This window comes from Carassius auratus, chromosome 6 (genome assembly GCF_003368295.1).
Source record: "Carassius auratus strain Wakin chromosome 6, ASM336829v1, whole genome shotgun sequence".
NCBI classification, from domain to species: Eukaryota; Metazoa; Chordata; class Actinopteri; order Cypriniformes; family Cyprinidae; genus Carassius; species Carassius auratus.
Window position 1 is genome coordinate 28,214,398 of NC_039248.1, and position 9,143 is coordinate 28,223,540.

General features: G+C 34.5%; 2 protein-coding genes and 1 long non-coding RNA gene across 4 annotated transcripts; all 3 read left to right on the top strand.

Moving 5' to 3' along the window:
* The first annotated feature begins 75 nt into the window (after positions 1-75).
* On the top strand, positions 76-709 carry LOC113088929 (uncharacterized). Its single transcript, XR_003286296.1, has 3 exons — positions 76-197; positions 367-448; positions 545-709. It is a non-coding gene; the product is annotated as an uncharacterized LOC113088929 (long non-coding RNA).
* A 1,083-nt stretch (positions 710-1,792) lies between these two features.
* Positions 1,793-3,870, top strand: LOC113089116 (protein FAM3D-like). The gene is made up of 8 exons (XM_026255926.1): positions 1,793-1,829; positions 1,907-1,943; positions 2,029-2,178; positions 2,970-3,028; positions 3,194-3,244; positions 3,333-3,417; positions 3,522-3,649; positions 3,776-3,870. The coding sequence occupies exons 1-8, from the start codon at positions 1,793-1,795 to the stop codon at positions 3,868-3,870; spliced, it is 642 nt and encodes a 213-aa protein (XP_026111711.1).
* A 499-nt stretch (positions 3,871-4,369) lies between these two features.
* LOC113105136 (protein FAM107B-like) lies at positions 4,370-9,007 on the top strand. 2 transcript variants are annotated; one of them, XM_026266291.1, is made up of 5 exons: positions 4,370-4,542; positions 5,940-5,997; positions 6,917-7,115; positions 7,825-7,972; positions 8,220-9,007. In XM_026266291.1, exons 1-5 carry the CDS (start codon positions 4,519-4,521, stop codon positions 8,334-8,336), a joined length of 546 nt encoding a protein of 181 aa, XP_026122076.1. In that variant the 5' UTR covers positions 4,370-4,518; the 3' UTR covers positions 8,337-9,007. The 2 variants fall into 2 exon arrangements, with proteins under 2 accessions (XP_026122076.1, XP_026122075.1); XM_026266290.1 differs by having other exon boundaries at positions 4,373-4,542; positions 5,940-6,006.
* The last annotated feature ends 136 nt before the right edge of the window (positions 9,008-9,143 follow it).

A 9,143-nucleotide genomic window follows, 5' to 3' on the forward strand; every position in this document is an offset into this window, starting at 1 on the left:
AATGTTCAACAGGTTCGTTATCTAGTTTCTTGCGCCAGTCTCGTCTCTATTAGTTTGCATATTTATTTAATATCCACGGTCTGTTGTTTCGCAGGTTTAAGACTCCATTTCGGAGTTATCGCGTCTGTTGTGATCGTTATTGTAGTTGCAATAGCAGCTGCTGTCTTCATTATCCGGAAATACTGCTGTCTGCAGAGGTATGTGCAACAAGTGCTTACTTGACAGTGCAACATAACCTTACATTCCTGTTGTACAGGAAAAAAAATGTTTGCAACAGTTTATAGGAAAGTTAATCATTTTAAACCCATATTTGTTGCCAAATTTGTCCCTACTAAGTGACAACTAAATTTAGACTTTTATTTCCAGCAATGTAACATATAGATACTCAGAGCTGCGACAAATGGAAGAACAAAATGCAGCCAGAGAAGAGGACAATGATTCCGATGAGGTTAGTCGGCCTATGCATGACACTTTAAAATAAGTAATAATAGCCTTATATATACTTAATTACTTTTTATTCTTACTCTGGATGTTCTTTCCACAGGACCTCTTGGAGTGAATCATGTAGCATAATTTATCCTTGCCGCTTCTCTTCCTTTTTAATGATGTGACATTATATGGCCAAAAGCATTACATGGGTCATTTAAAAACCACCAGGAGTTTCTGAAATATTTATATCTTTTCAACCATTTTTCAGCATGGATATATCCACCAAACCAGTTAAAATTAGCTGGTTAAATTTGGCAGGATTGGAAGGATAAAGTCCCCTACATGAAAGAAGTGTGGGGAGAAGATGCTCATTTGAGATCAAAGTTACTATGATTTACTTGCAGGCAAATAACTTATGAAAAGAGCTGTTATGGTTACTTTTGCACATTGCTTAATACTTGGTCAATTCTGGAACTACCTTTTTAATTGCACTCCTTGAAGATCTTGTTTAGTATTTTCTTGAATTTCTCAATGCAAGGCAACTTGTACCAAAGTCTGTTGAAATGATTGTATTTATTGTGCCTGACTTTTTCTTGATTGTAAAACAGCTTTATGATCTCAGGGTTGTTTCCACTGGATACTGTGAACAGTGCCACCAACACCAGAAGCACATCTGAATAAGCATTTTACTGTAAACCGGTCTCAACAACTGTAATAATGCTGTAGAGTTTGCATTTCAGTGCCTTACTGAAATCTGTTAACTCTGTGTATTTTGAACAATAATCTGCACTCATATGCTGTATTGGTATTAACTAATGGTGGTGTTTGACTTCACCTCTATTTTAATATGATGATGTTGATCGAGAATTATTATGCGCAGTGAAGTCCAGAGCTCCAATAATTGTGTTTCTTTGAGCTCCGTTCATGCTGGGAATTATTTTTGATGATGGTCTTCTGTATCTTTAGATTTTCATGTTCACTCTTTCTTACCTGAGACTGAACTGTACTGACTACTGAAACTATCAGTTTGTGTAACTGAGAAGGAATAAAATGATAAACTCAATATTCCTTGTGTGGTTGCATGCATTTTTCTCATAGATAGCCACAAGAGGGCATCACACAACTGTAAAAATCAGTTTGCATGCACCAACATCTCATCTGTTTTAGGTAGATCCTGTTGGGTAAGGTTTCACACACCACCATAGTCCTTTTTTAGCTTTTCTGATTAATTTGTATGACCATTTGTGTGTATACTGAGCATATGTTACTTGTGTTTTTCAGATCATGTTTATGCTGATCATATTAATATTGTATTTCTCCATTAACTGGTCAAAACTCCAAGAAGCTGCCACACGGTTATGTAATGTACATGGTGATCCAATATGACAGCTTCTTAATCTGTAACATTATTTAAAAAATCTATTTTATTACCGTTATGTTTTAGTTAGGCTAAGATTGGGGCTGTTTTGTATTCCAGATGAAGTTAATGATTTTGTGACGGACTGTGAGGATAGGTAAGTTTATTTTATATGTTCAGTAGTGGACGAGGTGGAGATGGAGCTTATTAGGGTGCTTGTAGTACTGAATTTTTTTTTTCAGGCAACCTGTTTACTTGTTTTGGACAGGTCTATTTAATCCTCATTTTGGTTGCTGTCCACATAAACGGTGCCCTATCAACTACTTTCCCTTCCACATTCACAGCGGTGTAGCCAATGTGGTGGCTGCAAAGACCTGCTTTAACAATACAATGTAAGAATTGTTACATCCTGTAGCTTATTTATGACAGACAACTCAGTGGTTATTTGAATTAATTGTATACAATTCTGTCATCATTTACTCATCCATATGAATGCAAAATGAGAGATTCATCTGAAAATTTCTGCTGCTTGTCCATACTTTGCAAAGCTTGATATAGCTTGCATATTTAAATGTTTACATGAATAACAACAAATCTTTTGTCTGTTCCTCACGCTAATCTGCTGTATGGCTTGTAGAATAAGAGTCTTGGATTACTTTTAAATCCACAAAATGACTTTCTGTCATGATTTTATAAATGCATTTGTTTAGTACTAAATCTGTTCTTTGTGAAAACAATTACATTTAATAAGTTAAAAACAATGAACATGGTTTAAATATAGCTGCAAAATAAGTAAGATCCAGTTTTTTTTAAATGTATGAAATAAAAAAAAATCTGATTTATTGATGATAAATATATATATATATATATATATATATATATATATATATATATATATATATATATATATATATATAAACCTGGTTAAAACACTTTCAGTTTATTACATTTACTTTTATGCATTTAGCATATGCTTTTATCCAAAGCGACTTATACTGCATTCTGTATGTTAGTACTCTATAAGTAATCATTTATACTCATTTCATTTATGTATAACTGATGAATATGCACAATTTTTTTGTTTTATTGAGATAAATGATGGCAGTTTTCATTTTTGTTTGATATATTTAAATAGTATAAATGCTAAATGAGTGTGTTATTAATGGTAAATGTTCTTCTACAGCATCATGGGTGGCATTAAAAATAATGCAGGACAAGGGCTGAACATTGTGTTAGCAAACGGTTCAATTATTTTAACATTTTTTACAGGATTTACATTTTTTAAATCTGAAATCATTTTAAAATTTTCTTACTTTACAAATATTTGACTTTGTTTATACAAGTCCTAATAATAATTCATATATGCAAATCAAATTCAGTTTGATTAATTGACTCTTCTTTTCTTAGGTGCAACCGGCGAGGTTTTAAGAAATAAGAACTTTATCCTGGAATCTAGAGGTAGGTCTTTTAGTGAAATTGTTCTAAATCTAACAAGATGTGAAGTAAAACTATCCTGATGTACAGAACCACTTGTTTGTCCTTCAAGATCCAGAGGAATTACTTGTCTATCTAAAGACACTAAAACGAGGACATATAGTGCTTGTGGCCTCACACATCGACCCTACACAAAAGTAAAAATGTGACAGCCTTCACACACCATCAACATGATTAACTTGGCATTAGAGTTGAATTATTCATTCCTGTCTTACTTCCACTGCCGCTGTCTCTTTTCCAGGCTGACCGGTGAGATTAGAGCTATATTCAGTGCACTGGGCAGCACACTGGTCAAATCCCTGAAGCCCAGGGATGGCTGGGTATTCACAGGCGCCTATGGAATAAATGAAGCTAGTCCTTTTGAAAAGGTTGGGATATATCTTTTTAAGTTTTTAATCCAATTGTTTACATTTTACTTAGGTTTCATTTCAGTGAATGAAAATTTGTATTTTAGTTTTTAGTTTGCAGATGGATGTTTTCTCTGTTATGTTTAATTCATTCAAAATGATGTGAGGAGCAACACGTATGAAGACTGGCCAGAGATGGGGGAGATCATTGGCTGCTGTCCCAGAATATCTGAGACTGAATAAGCCACAGTAGCCAACCTCATATCACCACATTTGGTTCATTTGAAAATAGGACATTAACAACACAGAAGTTTTTTTGTTTTGTTTTGTTTTTTTGGCTGTTTTCCCTCCCTAAGCAAATAAATTGAAGGTTTGAGGTTTACTCTCGTATTGCTCAAATCCATATGACTTCTTTCTAAGGAACTCATTCGGCAAAAATGTTCATATATTTATCCTGATCTTTACCAAATTCTAGAAGAGCAACATTCTGTCACCATGATAATATTCTAAAACAAAAATACATTTGAAAGATAATACAGATTATTCTGTTTTCATAAAGAATTCCTTCTCACTGGTTCTTGTATATAAGGTAACACTGTTGCTGTTGATATTAACAATGAAGAGTTGAAAATAAGAAAGTGACATCACTTTAACACAGTCCCTTTTTTCACTCCCCTCCTTGTGCTGGATTGTAGTACCAGTTAGGACACTGTATGCACTCCGGGTTGTACAAGTGTGTGGTGTGTGTGTGTGTGTGTGTGTTTGGGATTGCTTGGAGGGATCCCCCTTCCTGCTTCTACCCTTGCTCTGCATGAAAATAGCAGGTGGAATCCCAGAGAATTTGTTTGTGGAACAATCCTGAGGCACTCAGCGCTCTGCACTTTTGGAATCATGGGAGTGGCCCATGGAAAGAAAGTAAGGTTATTTTAATCCAGTTTGAAGAACCTGTATGTTGCGAGTGTAAGTCCTAAATCTCCTCTAAAGATCTGACAGGACTCAAACTCTTACACAAATGGATGATTGTAAATGGAAAGCAGTGTTTAAGGTTTAAAATACAGAATTTTTTTGAGGCGAGACTTTCTTTAGTTTGATGTGGTTTGAGTTTGATACCTTTATTCTAAGCTGAAATATACTTATTATGAGTTGAGTGTCTTGTAAGTTACAGTAATTCAGTTTCAGTTCTTAGGAACATGTGTGGAATCAAGGAGCATCAGCTGTGTTATTTAGTATTATCTATATAGTTTTTATGAATATTTTTATAAATATTAATCATTTGAATTAGGTTTTTTATATTTTCAGTTTATTTTGGGGTGATTTTTTGGAAATATTTGTATGTGCCTTAGACATTATTATTATTTTCTATTTAAGTTATATATATATATATATATATATATATATATATATATATATATATATATATATGTATGTATGTATATATATATATATATATATATATATATATATATATCAGTTTAGTTTTAGTTTTTATTTCCAGTTAGTAATGATGGTGTTTCAACTTAAATTTCTATTAGTTGCCAAAGTAACTTTTCTTATATATGTATATAATGTATGTATATAATGTGTATATATAAATATATGTGTGTGTGATTTAGTTCAGATAACATAGAGAGACAGCCTTCTTCTCAACTCCAGTTGTCTGTAGCTTTCATGTATTTTGTTATTTTTCAGTGTAAAAAAGTACATATTTAGTTGCCATCTGTAACATTAACCTCATTTGAATACTTTGGTTCCCTTCAGATTTTCTTTTCTGATTAAGTCCAAGGACTCCTCGTGACTTTCCAGACAATCACATACTAGACAGCAAACAGATTATGAAGGGAAAATGGAGAGTTTGTTTGGCAGGGCCAGTAATGAGGTGGCTAAATGCCAGCTGGTCCCAAAACCATTTTAGTCCAGCATGATCAACCCAGCATGGTGCTAACACACACACACACACACACACACACACAATGCCTCCCTTGTGTTAGTGCAAGTTTCTCTCAACACACAGGGCTATTGTGCTGTTCATCAACAGCTTTGGAGATTATTTTAGATTGTTTGGATGATAGATAAGTGCAATGTCCTTTTATACTTTCTGGACATGATAATAGTGATAGTATGGTTTTTCTACACTATGATGGTAATACCATGGTATTATTATAGTAATATGTTAATCATACAGTACCATGGTATTATGAAATCACTACATAGCACATCACTCTGAAATACAGAAGGGGAAATAATCAAAATAACATTTTTATATTTTGTCTTGTGGTTAAAATATAATGACTCATATCCATTTTCTTTCACAGGCAGATCATAATCATCAAAATCACAACTCTGCTTGTGCTCAACCACTTATTGGACCTGGTGAATCAGGTTTTCTATCTTCCTTTCATATTGTTTGATGCAATTACATTGATTGATAATGCTTTTCATTATTATCACTCATGCTTTCTTGAACAAAGGTGCATTTGGTGCCATGGTCATGTGAGGTGTCCTATTATTTTTCCATACAAATTAAAGTTTCTCCTTGTTGGTGATATTGGCTGTTTTTAAAGGGAAGTTCACCAAAAAATGAAAATGAGTTGAAAGATTCCCCCTCAGGCCAACAAAGATGTAAATGAGTTTGTTTCTTCATCGAAAGAGATTTAAAGAAATTTAGCATCACATCACTTGCTCACCAAAAGATCCTCTGGAGTGAATGGGTGCCGTCAGAATGAGAGTCCAAAAATCTGACAAAAACATCACAGTAATCCATACAACTCCAGTCCATCAGTTAACATCTTGTAAAGTGAAAAGCTGGGTGTTTGTAAGAAACAAATTCATCAATAAGATGTTTTTAATATAAAAAAACATTTGATTCTAGCTGAAGTCTTCCTCATCTGAAACCAGTATTGCTTTCTCCCATTTAAAAGACATCTTGTCTGAATCAGGAGAGCAATATGCACAGATCAAGCACCATTTACAAGCAAAAACTGTTCTAAACAAATATGTTAGAGGATTTAGATATGAGAGACAACAGGAGTTTTTCACTGGAGGAAGCATTATGAATTATGTAATGGTAGTTTGGTTAGAAGTGATGGTTTGAAATTCAAACGCATTAATGCTTTGCTTCACAAGATGTTAAATGATTGACTGGAATTGTGTTAATTATTATTATTGTGATGTTTTTATCAGCTGCTTTGAATTTTCTTAACAGGACTTTTCAGGAAATTTTCAACATTTACAGTGAACTATTTCTTTAATAGAATGCTCTCTTTTGCTTGTCTCCCACTGGTGGATTTAGTCTCTGATCTTGGAGCCGTGTTAGACCCTGATCAAAGGTGGGGCAGAGAAGATGATTTAGACCAGAGCAAGTTGCTTCCTGAGCAAACAGACAGCAGCTACTATGAAGAGCTCATCAGGCCCAAAAAGCTCCACAATCCCATCAAAGCATCCAAGAGCCACCGGGAGCTCCAGCGAGAGCTGATTATTACGCACAAAAGGTGCAGACTGACCCAGAATTTGAGTTGAAAGCATGTTCACATTTTGAGGCATGAACAAGCTTAGTTGCGGCCGTAATTTATCACCTGACCCAATTTCTAATCTCCCTTCAAACGTACCCAAAGAGGGTCTGCTGAGTTTATGGCTCTCGTGCATGTACATGTTATGTCCAACAGATGGCAGTAAAGTCAAAATTGAAGCCTCTGGCGTGGTGGATCCCTCTACTAAAAGTCGTAACGCGTTTTATTATAAATTATCGCTAGATGGTATGTTTTTTGAAGTGAAACAACAGAAATAAAAATCGATCCTATTTGCTGTCTCAATACACACACCTTATAGTGAACGATCCATCAATGCATATTGTTAATAATATGCATAATGCAATGAACAGTTTTGTATTTTTATCGTCTATCATTAACAAAGATTAATAGGCTTCACACTGTACGAAATGTAGGCTATTGCTCATTGTTTGTTAATGTTGGTTTACAATGGTTTATAATAACTAAAGGAAACGTGTTACCTTATTTTTAGTAGTTTAATGATTTAAACATAGGCTAATAGTTTGTAATACAAAAGTGTTAACATATGTTAACATATGCATGAACTTGACCTTAAGCGTCCAAATCCTTGTTTTCGCTTTCCATTTAATTGCAATGAATGTACACTTTCTATTATAAAATATAGACAAATAAGACTTATTTTATTTATCAGGGGAGCAGTGGTGGAGGAGAAGCCAGAGTTACGGAGAGTTCTGGAACAGAGAAACAGAGCTCAAGTTCTGAAACAACACAGAAAACAGGAGGAAGAGAAATCGCCACTGGAGCAGGAGTTACTGAAGAGACAGATGAGGTTAGAGAAGGTAAAACCAGAAAAACCATTCCTCAAACCATACTGAAATGAGTGTTGAATGGACAGTATTGTGTGAAATGCACTAACAAGGCTGGGAAGTGATCCAAATTGCACAGAATGCTCTCTTATCTCAAATTCAGAACACATTGATCTCGGGTTCCAAAAAATGTGCTGTCAGTCATAATATATAGGCCTACTACACCATGTACTATAACCTCATTCAGAAATGATTTAACTTTAATAATTCTTATTCTCAGTTTGAGAGAGAAGTCGAAGAGCAGAGAGAAAGGTCGAAGTGCGCGCCCGAGTTCATCAGGGTCAAAGAGAGCCTAAAGAGGACCGCGATCACAAGTGCTGTGGAGAAAGAGCTGTAAACACATTACATTACTTCACTGATCTTGACACTCCTCCAGCTGTTCTTAGTTTTATTTAGAAAGTTTGGGGGTTTGGATTTTGAACGCGATCACAGAATGTGAAAAACCTGTTGACAAGGATAAGAATGTTGAAAATATGGGCTAATGTTATGTCATATTAAGCACTTGTAATGGTCGAGTGAGATTTCATTGTAATTGCTGATTACAGGGCTGTAATTTGCACCAGTTACAGAAACACACAAGAACAGAATAACTCCAGTATACTGGAACTGTATCTAGTGTTTGAGTATAGAAATTATTGGTCTGCCATATTTATAGATTATATACACCAATTATTTCTACATTTATGGTTCGAATCGTTTGGTATGTTCACATATGCATACTAGTTTCGGATATCATGCACTACTACATTTAACCAAATATGTAGTACAAAAAGAAAAGGACACTGTATACTATAATGCCATGTTTTAGGCTTGGCAAGGCAAATTTTAGCATCTCTTTTTCTTGACTCACTATTTGATTGGGCAGGCATAGCTATTGTTTTGCCACATGCATTTTGTTTTAACAAAGTTATCTTTTACAATTAAGATTGTTGATTTACACTACTTGCATAAGTGACTTTTTTATTTAAAGAAATAGATTTTGTTCTTCATTGCAGATTTGGTTAAATTTAGCATTACGTCCCTTGAGCACCAATTGAAACTCTGCAGCGAATGGGTGCCGTCAGAATAAGCATTACATAACTTCAGTCCATCAATTAGGTCCTGTGCAGTGAAAAGCTGCTTGTTTGTATCAAACATCCATCAT

What these genes read in the sequence shown, in the direction of transcription:
- LOC113089116 (XM_026255926.1), top strand. Translation starts at nt 1,793, where the DNA reads ATGTACATGGTGATCCAATATGACAGCTTCTTAATCT. An exon ending in ACCTGCTTTAACAATACAAT is followed by an intron (nt 2,179 to 2,969) that starts GTAAGAATTGTT and finishes GTTCTTCTACAG; the next exon opens with CATCATGGGTGGCATTAAAA. An exon ending in CACATCGACCCTACACAAAA is followed by an intron (nt 3,418 to 3,521) that starts GTAAAAATGTGA and finishes TCTCTTTTCCAG; the next exon opens with GCTGACCGGTGAGATTAGAG.
- LOC113105136 (XM_026266290.1), top strand. Translation starts at nt 4,519, where the DNA reads ATGGGAGTGGCCCATGGAAAGAAA. An exon ending in CTGATTATTACGCACAAAAG is followed by an intron (nt 7,116 to 7,824) that starts GTGCAGACTGAC and finishes TTTATTTATCAG; the next exon opens with GGGAGCAGTGGTGGAGGAGA. An exon ending in GACAGATGAGGTTAGAGAAG is followed by an intron (nt 7,973 to 8,219) that starts GTAAAACCAGAA and finishes TCTTATTCTCAG; the next exon opens with TTTGAGAGAGAAGTCGAAGA.